Raw genomic sequence first — 14,841 nt, forward strand, 5'->3', positions numbered from 1 at the left:
ACAAAGAGATTCTTGGGCCTTGTCAGCCAGTTGATCTAGCTCAATCTGGAAGATCAGGGTTTAGCAAAAGACGTCTCAAAATACTGAGTGAGTGGCGGGGGAAGACCCTAGCACGTGACTGGGGAAGACCCTAACATCAGACTTTGGCCTCTGTATGTGCATGCACATGCAATAAATTAATAGTTTTGATTTTATTTTAAAAAGAAACTAGAAAGCCAGATAGCACGGACTCTCTGTTTCTTGACTGCCAGGATGTGAGCAAGCAGTGTCACAGTCAATACCACAGCTGCCACACCACCACCATTCCTCCCCAGCCAGGAAGAAATACACCCTCAGACTGTGATCCAGACTAAATTCCTCCGCAAGCTGCTGCTTGCCGGCATTTGGTTACAGCAATGAAAAAGGTAACTAAGGCATACATGCAACATCAGACATGACACAGAAACCCATATGTGTGTCTTTGCTTTGGAGATGCAGTGTTGATCATGAACCAATCTAAGAGCGCTCAGGAATGTTCTGGGGGCTGGAGAGATTAGGAACACTGGTTGCTCTTCCAAAAGTCCTGAGTTCAATTCCCAGCAACTACATGGTGACTCAAAACCATCAGTAATGAGATCTGGTGCCCTCTTCTGGCCTGGCAGCAGACAAAACACTGTGTACATAATAAACAAATCTTTAAAAAATAAATAAATAAATAAGGTGCTCTGTTATTAGAAAAGTAAAAGTATGCTTGCAATAAGCACTCTGCTCTGACAGTATCACCTATATAACACCATATGGCAGGAACTGCATGTCAAACACTTAGAAAATTTTAATAAACAGTAGTTAGGATAGTGAAAATTTTATTCATAGGCAGCATGGTGATACGATGGGTTAGCTAGTGCTAACTGCTGGCAATAGGATTGCCATATACTAATTTTCTATATTCTTTGTATTCTTTTAATATTTTTTACAGTTCCACATATGTATGCCTTGCATATAGACTGCCCTCTCCTCCCACCTCCTCATAAATCTCTTTCTGGCACTGATGTCTATTTGTTTTATTTTCTGACCCAAGTATAACCAGGACCATCCTTGTACCCATGGTGTTGGAGCGATCCACTGAAGCCTGGTTGGCTCAGCACAGGATAACAGAGTATACAACTATCGATGCCGATTCCTCCTCTCCAGGATCTACAGAGAACCAAGAGCGCAGAGGCAAAGAGTAGAGCCCTGTGAGCCCTCTCCACCTTCCTTGTTGCTAAGTCCCATCTTGTGTGGGCTCACTGTAGTTACTACAGTTGATGTGACTTAAAGATAACAGTAGGAATACTGTTTCATAGCTCCACAGCTTATTTCGTGGCACTTATAGAATTTCCTGTATTGTTATTATTTGTTCTTTGAGAATTTCGTATAATGTATTTTGATCACATTCCCACTCCTTTCCCAAGCCACCCGAACTGTGCCCTCATTTTTTGTTTGTTTGTTTTGTTTTTAAACCCACCAAATATAGCTTGTGCTGCCCATATACTCTTGAACACACAACTATTCGATGGAGAATGGACAGCCTACCAGGGCTTGCACAGAAAAATTTACTCCCCTCAACCAGAATTCTATTCAGATAGTTTAATTTTTTTTCTGGGAGTTCAGCATTTAACTAATTGAAAACACACTTAAAATAGAAGGCTCTACAAATAATGTACAGGGTAATTTATCACTGCATCACTGTAAGAATAGAATACCCACTGAGCACTGCCTCTTTAATACAGGCCTCCCAAGATATTTAGTAAACCATAAAGTCTGACTCAGGTCAACAGATGAGTGGGTTTTCAGAATAGCTTGAACCACAGCTGCCACTCACTGTCAGCATCCAGATTAACACCTGACACACCAGCTAAACTACCGTGAGCCACACCAGGGTTAATCTTCTCAGTTACTTATCTTGAAGCTTTGTGTGACTTGGACAACTAGAAAGAAATGAACTGAGAGTTCCAGATTTCAGATGCTTTTCATCTGGATGAGGGGCATGTAACAATGGAATCTCAAATTTCCTCTCGTTAGAAAGCATGTTTCATCCAAAAGAATGTGAGGATAACTGGGTTATAAAAAAGGATGGCTATCAATTAAAATATACTGTTTAACACGTCAAAAGTTTGACTTCTTCTTGTCGTGGCCAAGCTTGAAAGGCCTTGGTTTTCTCCTTTTATCACAGCATAATAGTAAATAAATCCCTCTTTTCCATTTGCATAACATACCACGCAGATGGTAAATTATGTGGCCAACCAATTTGTGTTAAAAGGAAATAATTAAGTATCTTGTATTGCTGTCATTAAACTATATGATAATTTTAAACAAAGCCAATGTCCAGTTAACTAAAGTTGTCAAACAAAAAATGGAATACTGTTCTCTTAGATGACAAACTGTTCTCCCTTCTAGCACACTTAAGATGGGTCCATCTTAATTAGTCTAAGATGTGAAATGCTCTTAACCGCCCCTCTGTCAGCCTCTTAAACTCCATCACAAAAGAGATATTCTTAGATTACAGAATATAAATCTCACAAAAATAATTATTTCCTAGAGACTGGTCCCTAAGAGGATGCTGTATTTTTGCATTTGTTACATTTTTACCTCAGAACTTTCAAATGAAGATTATATGGGGAGGAGGAAAAAGTTAAGACAGAAAACCAAAGTAGTTTATATTTCAATACAGAGTAGCAAGTGGCCATTAAAATTAGTTTATTGGAATAATATGCTGAAAACAGTGGCTAAAGCTCTGACAGTTGTCTGAAGATTGCAGTCTTCGTGGCTTTTAGACTGAGGCACTATGGGGGAGCCTTTGAAATGTTTTGCCCCAAGGAGGCTTGGTGAGATTGAAAATTTTTGACAGTCCCTCCTTCCAAGGAGCTTCCATACAGGGTTATATTATAAATATTTACTGAATCCAGACACCCTTTCACGCTGTATTCCAGACTGACAAGGTAGGTTCCTTCTCAACCTTCCCTTTCAGATCCTTGTATCTGTCTTGTCCTCCAGGGGGTGTGTGCTCCCTGTGTGAGCTGGCAATGTGAGCTTGTCATTTGTAAACACTGATCTACTATGTTATGGACACCTTCTAGGTTTCAACACAACTTCATCTAGGACATCAAAACTCAACCCCATCTCACCAGAAAGGCTTTTAGTGTGGACTGGCCAAGAATGGGGCAATGTTTGGGATGCTGAAAACGGTCTGTATCCTGACAGTGATGATACTTTCACAAGGAATCTATAAGTAAGACCTCCTCAGTGTTTTGCATTACACATCGTAAAACATGACCATCATAGATAAAAACCAACTGGGCAAAGGGTTCATTAACATACTCTATCACCTCTATCTTGTCCCCATGATTTCCTGTAATAAAAATTGGAGGAATCTTTTAAGTTTCAGGATGCTGGCAAGCTCATGGTAATACAGTTGAGATTTCCAATATTCTTCTTACCCTTTTCTGTCACTGGAACACAAGTGTGCCATAGCATGGCATCTGCAAAGTCAGGAGCTGAGTGGGTTCCAGGACATCAGGACATCAGGCATGGCAGCAAGCACCCTGACTCATTGAATCATCTCACCAGAACTAGTTTCCCAAATTGTGCTTCAAAACCTGAATTTTATCATCCTCAGTAAGTAATGCCAAAAGCATCTGTCAACACCACAGTCAATTGTTCAACAAAAGCACTTGGAACCACAATCACTCAAGAACATCTCTTCAAGCCAATCTGATTCAATACTCATTAGAAATGCTTCATGTGAATGTGCAATTTTTGTTACATGAAGGATTAAAATGGCAAAGATTGAGATGAAGTACAATTAATTTTTAACTACTCAGCAAGAGTATTCTCATATGAACATGCCTCTTTAAAAACAACTGGATTTGGGGAAGCTGAACAGATGTTTCAGTGGATAAAAATATTTCAGCTGCAAACATGAGAACTTGAATTTGAATGGCCAGCACTGATATGAAAAGTTGGGCATGAGTGAACATGCATATAACTCCAGTGCTGTGGGCAGAGACAGGCAGATCCTGAAAGGCATCAAGCTTAGCCAACGCAGTGAGCTTCTAGTTCAGTGAGTCCTGATTCAAGGTAATATGGCAGAGAGTAATAGAGGACACTGGCCGTCCTGCACTGGCCACTGCATGTGTTCGTATACACTAGAACACTCATATGTATGCACTGCACACATGCATCTCACATTCAGACGTGTCACAGATACACACTCACACAGAGACAAAGACATGCACACAAGCTTCTCTCTCTCACACTCACACACACACACACATAAAAATCAGTTTTTCAAAAACTAAAATTTTAAAGTGTTTTTAACTACAGCTTGATGGGAGATGTCATTCTGTATATGTTTCTCATACTAGTTAATGAATAAAGCACTGTTGGCCAATAGGAAAGCAAGATAGGCGGGACTAGGAGACAAGGAGGAAAAAGGAAGTTGTAAGGAGAGCCAAGATGGAGAGACTGGAGAAAGCAGAATTCCGGCCAGCTCCCCGGTAAGAGAAATGCATAGATCAGCAGAAATGGGTTAATACTTAAGACAGAGCTAGCTGATAAGAAACAAGTACCTGGCCAACAGAATTATATCTAATACAGAGTCTCAGTGTGTTAATTGGGGCTGGCGCGGTGGCAGGACAAGACCGGGCGGCGGGCAGAAAAACCATACTCCTTATAACAGCTACCCTGATTTCTCCTGGCCATTACACTTTTACCCACCATTGCTTTAGCATAACCAGTGTAACTGATGACCCGTGAGAAGGGCAAACAGTGTCTTATGTTTTCATAAGAAATAACTTTGCCTTCAAGGACACCTTCAAAGTATCTAAGAGACCAACTATGAAGAGCTGGTGAACCTAAAATATTTTTTAAAGAATTGAAAACCCACAAAGGTATTTAGCCTGGCAAGTTATTAAGACAGTGACTCACCCATAAGAAAAACACAATGAAGTATAATTTTTAGTGCAAAAAGAAAATGAACATAGCCAGTTAAGGGTGTATCTATCACCCTTGAAAGTAAATCTTTCAAGTGGGCATATAAATACTGTCAAGCTAAATGTTTTAAATGTGCTGGCTATCAAACAAACATCTAGCCTTAAGGATTCTAGAAAGCTCCTAGTTTTCCTTTATGTTTTTCATCCAATGGGGATAAATAAAACGCACCAATTCCCCTTCCTCTACTCCTCCCTTAAGTACAAGCCAGTGGTGAGTCACCCTCCAGCACTACAGGGTTGCTCTCTTTTTTAACTTGAAGACATATTTTTAACTGTTTTTGCAGATCATTGGGGCAGGGGGCAGGGTCAAGGGGAGAGAGAGCACAGAAGAAGTGGGCATCAAATCCCCTGAAAGGGAGTTGGAGTTATCCAGAGTTGAGTCCCCCATGGGTACTGGGAACCGAACTCGGGCCTGGAAGAGCGGCAAGTGTTTTGACTACTGAGCTATTTCTCCACTCTCGGCCGTGTCCCTTTCTAAAGAATGCACACCCTACAACACACTGTAACTGGACAAAAGCCCAGCTGGGGTGGCTCGTGTGTCTTCAGAGTTCTATCCTGGCCCCAAGTCAAACAGTGCTGGAGAGTTGGGCACTCAAGCCAGAGGGAAGAGTCCTCAGTCAGAAAGGTCCAACTCCACATTCACAACAGACATCCCTCCCTTTCACTAAACCATCACCTGGTAAGCACAAGGAGAGCTCAGGTAGAACGCTGGGAACACTAACAGGAACCAGGTTACTCACAGTAACTGTAAACTGTTACTAACAGTGAACAACCAGGTCTCCTGGAGGGCATTCTCAACAGACAGCATTTCTGACTCAGCTCACATAGAATTAATTCTCCTAGGTTTCCAAGCCCACAGTCTGGGCCTGGTATTCTGTTGGCTCACTAGCACCAACCAGACTCAATGTGAAGCATTACTCTCCTTCCTCCAAAAGGGGCCGAGATTCCTCTCTGCCCCGCCTTACTACTTCCCATCCTATCTTTCTACAGTCCTCCAAAATCTCTGGTTTCAGTTCGCTAGTGGTTAGCTTCACCCTCTTGACTGCAAGCAAGCTTTATTTGTCACAACACGATCAAAATATCATACAACACAACGAACTGTACACTGTCCTGATTTACAATGGTTCAACTCCAATCTTCAGCTTAACAATGGAGCAAAAGCAATACACTGCAGGAAACATACTTTACATCTGAATTGGTCCCATCCCCGGGCTAGCAAATGTGCAGTATGACTGTCTCCAGACACTAGGTGGAGCTGCAGCTGTCCGTGGATCACATGATCATAAGTGCAAGCAGTCAGCACTCACACAGTGCCTGGCGGACAGTGCCTATTAATGCATACATTTAATGCATCAGATGAGATACTCAAAATTTTATTAGTAGATCTCAACACCGGGGAGGAGAATGTAGGAGGTTCAGAAGTTCAGAGTCATCAAAGGTATTTAGTGACTTCATGGACTGTCTCAAAGGGGTGGGGGCATGAGGCTGGACAGACAATTCAGTTAGTAAGTGCCTGGTGTACTGAGTAGGCCTGAGGACCTGAGTTCAGTCACCAGAGTCCACATAAAAATCTGGTGAGCAGTTAGAAAGAAAAAAATTAGTCTCTCCAATGAGTCTCACTGGGTATAACAGCCATACTTGGGTCTCATATTGTTGTTTGGGGGTTTTTTTTTTGGGGGGGGGGAATCTTACTAGTTTTTTAATTACGTATCTTGGTTTCTGATTGTGTGTGTTGTGGGATGTGTGTGTTTGGGGGGGTTGTCTGCTTGTTTTTAAAGAAAAGGGGACAGAAAGGGCATGGAATTGGATAGATAGGAAGGTGGGGAAGATCTGGGAAGAGCCTGGGGAAGGGGAAATGTGTGATTAAGATATATTATATGAAAAAAATAAAATAAATAAATTTTAAGGCTAAAAGTTAAAATGAAATAAAACGGGGAAGAAACAAAACGGTGAGTTGTAACTGCATCTCTGGGGAGACAGACAGGCTGATTCCCTGGGTTTGCCAGCAGCTACTTAAGCCTCCTCAGTGAGTTCCAGGCCAGTGAAAAGCTCTGCCTGACAAAGAAAAATGGACTACTCCTGAAAAATGGCACCAAGGTTGGCCTATGAGCTTCGTATAAACACATAAACACATACATACACATGGCTTGTGTTGGATGATTTCACCTAATTACAGGTTAACCAGCATGCCAAGGTAGGCCAGCCTAAGTTATAATGTTCACTAGATTATGTGTATAAATGCACATTCTCCTTGTAATATTTTCAACTTACCATGAGTTTATTCAGCTACAACCGCATCACAAGATGAGAAGCATCTGTAGGACTCCGAGTCCTAGACTCAACTTTTCCCTCAGCCATCTCCTAAGTTCTCTTCAGTACCCATCCACCACCTCAGCATGGATAGTGCTACCCATCCGTTCACCAGCAACTCGTACATGGGAGCCCAGAACCCGCCACATCTACAGCTTCATCAGTATTGAAACTGTTGGTTCACTCAAGGTGTCTCCTGTAGTCATCAATGCCTCCCACCAATGCATCCCTCCCTGCTCCTCCACACGTCCCCGAACTCTACTAGCCATCCTTTTATTGCTTAGTGGCCTCCCATTCATTTAAATTCTCCTACACCTCTTTTCCACACTCTCCCACAAGAGAATCTCCTTCCACGGTGCCATACCAAAGCCCATGCTGTTAAGGACAAGCTCTCTTTTTCCTCTCCATTTCTCAGAAGCTGTCTTAGCTACCAGTGACACCGTATCATTCTTCAGGGCTGTGTCTTATTTTTCTTCCTATCAAGATTGCCAAAAGGAAGGGTAAACACGCTGTACTGTTTCACCAAATGAGTGTTAAATGATTATTATTAAGCAAAAAAAAAAAAAAAAAAAAATGTGGAGTCACCCCAAAATCATTGTTTCTATCTCTTCTATCTCTGCTTAGAGAAGTCATACATAAATATGCTGGTCTAGAAATAAGACTTCTAGACCTTTGACGTTTCAATGGTGCTTCCTACAAAGTATATCTGACACTGAAAGTAAATTAGTCTTTGCAAACCCTGTTGCTCATCACTCTTACAAAGGGGTCAGTTGCCTTCCCTAAGGAAGTGTAAATGCAACATTCACACTTGCTGCCTGAGCACTATTTACACACCCAATTCACCCTACAGTTTCTGGGCTATATTTCATTCCTGGCTTCATGAGGGAGAGTGGGTTTCTTACTTTTTCTCAACTTAAATTTTAGCTGATCAGTGATGTTAGGTTTGCAAAGAGTTCAATGATAAGTAGGCATATTATCATGCAAAGTTTTATTCATGAGACAACTAAAATGTTGCCTGCACAGGGGAGAGCCTGTGTAAGAAAGCTGTAAATCTACTGTGAGCTATGGATGGGACAGAGTGCAGAATGTTCTCCCCCAGAGTGGCCTTCCAGATGAGTGAATACACTTAAAAACAAAGGCATACGGGAAATGGTCTGACATGCCCACATATTAGCTCTGTAAGAGAATACAAAGACCTAAAAAGACTTTCTTGGCTCTTTTCACATGCCTGAAGGCGATAAAGACCACCACCAGGTATGTTCCCTTATGTACTTGTATTTGCTTAAGCGAACTATAAATGTCACCTCATGTTTGCCTGCACTAATAATAAAAATAAAAGTGCTTTGTCTGCACTGCACGGGTTCAAATGCTTAAGAGTCCCCTGGCTACCCTACACAGACCTTTGGCATTTCCGTCAATCCTCAGAGACTGGCCTGGGTAGGTGCTGTAATCCAGCACACCTGGCCACGCCCCTTAAGGACCTGGCACAGTGCCCACCCCTGCAAGCAAGGCAGGCAGTACCCTGGCTCTGTACACAAGTGCAGAGGTTCCTTTAAGAGACAAGCTCTGCCCCCCTCTCTCTCTCTCATCCTCTCTCTCTCTCTCCCTCCCTCCCTGCCATTTCTCTGAAGCAAACAGATCTCTGTCTCTGTGTGTGTCTTTCTTTTCTGGCTCTCTCTCCTTTCCTTCTCTCGCCTCTTGCTCTCTCCCTTCCTCCACTCCCTTCCCTTCCCCAATAAAGCTTCCTTCCCATGTAAGGTCTGCCGACAGGGTATTTGTCCCTCCGTGACGTGAGACGCTTCTAAGGTCCCTCTCGCACTATATTCATGCCAGTGGGACAACAACACAGCTTCTCAGATTCCTCTAACATTTACTCTGTGGGAAGAAGGTGGAAAAGACAAAGAAAACATGGCCCATGGTGGGGATGTACGGTGGACAGGATGAAGATTCAGACACGCAGGGAGCAGGTGAGTTAAGCAGATTTGTAGGAGAGTAACGGTAGTGAAAGCAGCTACATTCAAAGCCAGTGAGCCCAGTACTCCACACAGGAAGTGGTAGCACCGTGAAGGACACTGGGACGAAGCAGCCACATTCTGAGAGCTCACGAGAAGGCAGAAATCTGAAGTTTTTAATAAAAACATCACACCAGCACTGGCAAGGGTTTCCGTTGCTTTTGGCATGGCCGTGGTAAGGTCAGCAAAGCTGGGAGGGGAAAGCTCGCCTTAGCCGACAGCTGGGGCTACAGTCCGTCCACAGCAAGGGTGGCAGCAGAAGCAGCTCATGACTGTGGCCCTGGGAGCCTACTCACATTCTTCCATATCAGAGACAGAAATCCTCAAGTTCTACCCATGGCAACCGACTTCCTCTAGCAACAAAAGGTTTCATAGTCTCCCAAAACCACACGTGCGAGTGCACACACACACGCACACACACACAGAGAGAGAGAGAAGTAGCTTATATTAAACCCATAACAAGTGGTTCAAATTATGAGAAAACTCTTTGCCAATGAAATAAAACATGTGATTTCTAGTATGTATTATACTAAGCTGGAGGAACATCCAAAGACATCTACAACAATACTATATTCCTAAAACTGAATCTCTGCTTTACAACTTTTAGTAATCAGATTCCCATGTTAATCTTCTTCATCTGAATAATGATAACCGCATGAGGATGAACAGCTCAGATGTGTGCTGGTAAGATAGCTGACTGTGCTTAGTATGCAAGTTTAAGGACCCAAGTTCCAATCCCCCAGCACACACAGAAAAGCCAGGCATGGTGGAGACTGCAACCCCAGTGCAGGAAGGTAGACACAGCAGGATCCTAGGAGCCCACACATCAGTCATTCTAGCCAATCAGTCAGCTCCAGCTGCAGTGAGAGACCCTACCTCAAAAGAATAAGCTGGAGAGTAAAATAGAAAGAAACCCAGCCTTGGTGTCAGGCCTCCATGCTTGCACATATTCAAAGAAAAAGAAAAAAAACTATATTAAACTTAATTATAATAAATTACATTAAAGCAGGTATCATTTTAAAATTCATATTGTCATCACTAAACTTTAAAAGGTTAAATGGTACAAGAATTCAGAGTTGGTTGGGGCAGAATGAAATGCAGTTACTGTGCATTAGAAGAAGGCGAGCTACGTAAGGGAGGCTGGATGAACATTCCTTACAGCCCGGAAATTTGGTGCCTAGCCAGCCAAAGAACAGGAATGAAGAAACCTGCCAGTTGAAGTAGGGCTGGTGAAACAGCGCCCCCTACTGCCTACTGAGCTGATGTACGCTACTAGTTTTATAATGCAATTCCCACGGGATCTTTAGTAAAATCTATATTTCCTCATTTTTCTTAATCCAGTGGGGAAGGGAATGAAGCACTGTATCCCCACTTGAGGCTGGTCTAACACAGTTCCGCAGGAGACCAGGAGAGCTGGCCAAACTCCACACTACACAGAAAGATCTGCATTCCCCTTTGTGTGAACATTTGAACCTCGGCAAAACCTGAGGAAAGACAACCCCACGCAGGCTCTGAGAGCACGGAAATCCTCCTTAAGACAGGATTGAAGTGTTTTAGGGAACAAAACTCAAGACTACATCTGAACCCGCTGTTCCAAATGATCTTCGGAAAGTAAACGATGACTTCCTGAAGGTCTGTAATGAGGATTTCAACAAACCGGTCCAATACAGGCGTTTTCCAGAACTGATGTGGAGAGTAGTTACTTTGGCTGAAGAACTTGAAATATTTACAAAAATTTATCTCCTTTCTTTCATGCTACTTTAAAAGCATATAAACCGGGTTGTCTTCAAGTTCAGTTCTGTGTGATGGTGTCTCACTGGAAATTATGCATTTCAGTCAGAGAGGGCAGGCTCCTGTGAAATGCATCCCCTTCCAGAAGGTGGGAGGTGGCCTGTCCGGTTAAGATGATCCTTTCTGGTGCGCACTTGCCTCCTGGGAACTGAATGGAGTTGGTCTCACCGCACACCCCTGACAGCATTCACGCATGCACACAGAGCCATGCACACGTGTGTTTTCTTGACAGAAGAACAGAAGACTTGAACATCGCAGGCCACCTACACTTCGCCTTCCTATGGTGAAGCTTCCAGAGCCGGGTCACCTTACAGGCAGCTGCCATGATAGCCCTGCTGGGGAGCAGTACAGCCATGTGCTCCTCCCTAAAGAAACTGCTTTCCTTATGTTCATAAAATAAAATTAAACTGAAACAAATTTTCGGTGGACATTCCAAGACGTCATTATGACCATGTGTAAAACATACAAGTATAGAAGCTGAGAGAGGAAAATTCTCTACACATTTTCCACTGAACCACTACTAAAACAAAACAAAGAAAATAACACAACATGGTATTTTAGAAAACTAACCTGAAATATTTATTGTAGAAAGTGGTGTTAAGAAATCAAAAATAAAGATACTGAACAATGTCAACGGCACTCACCAATCACAATCGAAGCCTCGCAGTGGTAATAACCATTGCTTTGTTTCTTCTTCAGCATGGAGCAGAGATCTATCTGGTGCAGTATTTCTTCTCCAAATCTGTGGTTGATGAACTGTTCATACAATGCGGGCTCTATTTTTTTCACTCCCTTAAAATGACAAAACAAAATCATGTCAATCAATCATTTCGCTGGGCAGCAGTCCATGTTTCTATCAGTCTCTCAGGACCCGAGATGACATTTCGGAGTCAGACTGCCTCTTGGCACCTGGAAGGAGATGCCACGATATTGCTGTGGAGCTGTTTTTAAAGTCTCCACGCCTGGGATGGGCTGTTTTTAAAGCCATCGATGAAGAGTGCTAAATTGGTGTGGCAGCACTTGGAACCTCGCACATCTTTTGGTTTCAGAGCTACGAAAGCATGTGATGATTCAGTAGCAAGGACAGAGAAATCATTTGCAACGACAGATGTGTGTGTGGGTGAACAACTTTACAATGAGGACAAAGTTCTACCACTAACTCGTATTAGTTAAACCCTTACATAAAAAAATCACCTGACGACAAAGCGGACTTGAGCTAGGACAGTTAAGACCAGTGCCTCTTCTGTATCTGCAGCGGTCTCTCCTTATTGTCAATACAGCAGAGGCAGCTGGATGTTGAAACCTGCAGAGAGGTGCTCTCTGTACTACTGTAGTTTCCCAGCAGCAAATGACACCCTCCTCCTCCAACACCATGCAGGGTTCTGACACCTCAGCCTGAGTCCCAAGACACAGTCTATAAGTTTCACTTTTTTTTTTTACTTTTTAATAATAAAAATTTTCCTTTTTGCTAATAAAAATTTATAGAAAATTTTAAATAAGGACAGGAAACCATGTGATTGTGTTCTGTTTCATTTTTGCTATGCACATGAAAATAACTTTTAACTTTTCACCTGAATTTTTATAGTTTTTCAAGACAGGGTTTCTCTGTGACTGTGGCTTTATTCTCAGTACTTCTTGAAAATTGGTTCTATTATTTCAGCAAGTATGCAAGTCAATAACAATATACAGATTTGCAAAATGGGTTGTCTCTATGTGCTCCACTGTATGAAGTATCATGTTATTTATCCAACAGGCTGCTGCCTTAATATTTAATGGTATGGTAAAACATGCTTGTGTTATGTTTACACTGGCCTTCTGCTCTTAACTGCTACACTCACACACACACACACACACACAGAGAGAGAGAGAGAGAGAGAGAGAGAGAGAGAGAGAGAGAGAGCCCTTCCCAATTCAGTTTGGTAATTCTATTCTATCTGCACAGGCTGGACACTTTGGGGATATCCTTGATAAAATCCAATACCCCCTCACAATAAAAGTCCCAGAGAGATTCGGGATACAAGGGACATACCTCAAAATAATAGAGGCAATTTACAGCAAGCCTATAACCAACATCAATGTAAATGGAAAGAAACTCAAAACATTTCCACTAATCTGGAATAAGACAAGGTTGTCTGCTCTCTCCATATCTACTCAATATAGTACTTCAAGTATTAGCTAGAGCAGCAAAACGGGTGAAGGAGACCAGGGGGACATACAGAGGGAGGGAAGAAGCCAAAGCATCTTATCTACAGACAATATGATAATATAAATAAGTGACCCTAAAAATTCCACCAGGGATTCCTACAGCTGATAAACACTTTCAGCAAAATAGCAGTATACAAAATCAAAATAGCAGTATACAAAACTCAGTAGCTCTCCTATATACAAATGACAGACTGAGAAAGAACTCAGGGAAACAATTCTCACAATAGTCTCAGAAATAGTGAAATATATTGGTGTAACTCTAACCTAGAAAGTAAAAGGCTTGATTAATAAAAAAAAAAAATTGAAAACTGTAAAAGATAGATCTTCATGGGCCAGTAGGATTAATAAAACAAAAATGGCCACTCCAACAAAAGCAATCTACAGATTCAATGCAACCCCCATCAAAACCCAACACTATTAATCACAGAACTTGAAAGGATCATTTCAACTTCATACAGAAACACAAAATCCCCACGATAGCTAAAATCCTGAATAATAAAAGAACTGCTGGAGGTCTCACCATTCCTGATTTCAAATTGTACATCACAACTATAGTAATAGAAACGGCCTGGCAGAGGCACAAAAACAGACTATGCTGATCAGTGGGATTCAACTGAAGACCCAGAAATAAGTGCGCGCCTATGGATGCCTGATTTTTTTTTTATAAAGAAGCCAGAAGTACACACTGGGGAAGAAATACGGCATCTTCAACAAATGGTGCTGGTCAAACTGGATGACTGCACACAGAAGAATGCCAATAGATTCATACTTAACACCCTGCCCAAAGTCCAGCTGAACTGGACCAAGGATCTCAATGTAAGGCCACACACGCTGAATCTGTGAGAAGACAAAGTGAGGAATAGTCTGAACACACTGGCACAGGAGACAACATTCTCAACAGAACACCTGCAGTACCAGCACTAAAAACAGTGATTAATAAACAGACTTCATGAAACTGAAAAACTTCTATATGACAAAGGACACTATAGAGTGGGAAAAGATTGTTACCAACTCCACATGTGGTAGAGAGCCCTGTGTGTGTGTGTGTGTGTGTGTGTGTGTGTGCGCGTGTGTGTGTGTGTGCGTGTGTGTGTGCGTGCATATACGTATATGTATGTGTATACATATACGTATATTAGTGGGGAACAGATCTAAACAAAGAATTTTATTTGTGTGTATGTATTTATTTATTTATTGGTTTTTCTGAGACAGGGTTTCTCTGTGTAGCCCCAGCTGTCCTGAAAATCATTCTGTAGACCAGACTGGCATCAAACTCACAGAGATCTGTCTGCCTCTGCCTGCTACCACGGCCCAGCTGAACAGAATTCTCAACAGAGGAATCTTAAATGCTAAAAATCACTTAAGGAAATGTTCAACATCCTTAGTCATCAGGGAATACAAATCAAAACGACTTTGAGATTTCATCTTAGCACCTGTCAAATCCATAAAACAAATGACAGCTCATGCTGGTGAGTACGCAGTAAGGGGAACATGCATCCATTGTTGGTGAGAGT

At 42.1% G+C, this 14,841-nt stretch overlaps 1 protein-coding gene across 2 annotated transcripts in view; it reads right to left on the reverse strand.

The window, feature by feature from the left end:
- Akap7 (A-kinase anchoring protein 7) overlaps positions 1-14,841 on the reverse strand; it is a 122,228-nt gene that overhangs the window by 36,773 nt on the left and 70,614 nt on the right. For both annotated transcript variants that reach the window (XM_051175408.1, XM_051175409.1), the window contains exon 7: positions 11,767-11,914. In XM_051175408.1, coding sequence (XP_051031365.1) covers positions 11,767-11,914 — 148 coding nt within the window. The remainder of the gene's footprint in view (positions 1-11,766; positions 11,915-14,841) is intronic.

Source organism: Phodopus roborovskii, unplaced genomic scaffold, assembly GCF_943737965.1.
Source record: "Phodopus roborovskii unplaced genomic scaffold, PHOROB, whole genome shotgun sequence".
Classification (NCBI taxonomy): Eukaryota; Metazoa; Chordata; class Mammalia; order Rodentia; family Cricetidae; genus Phodopus; species Phodopus roborovskii.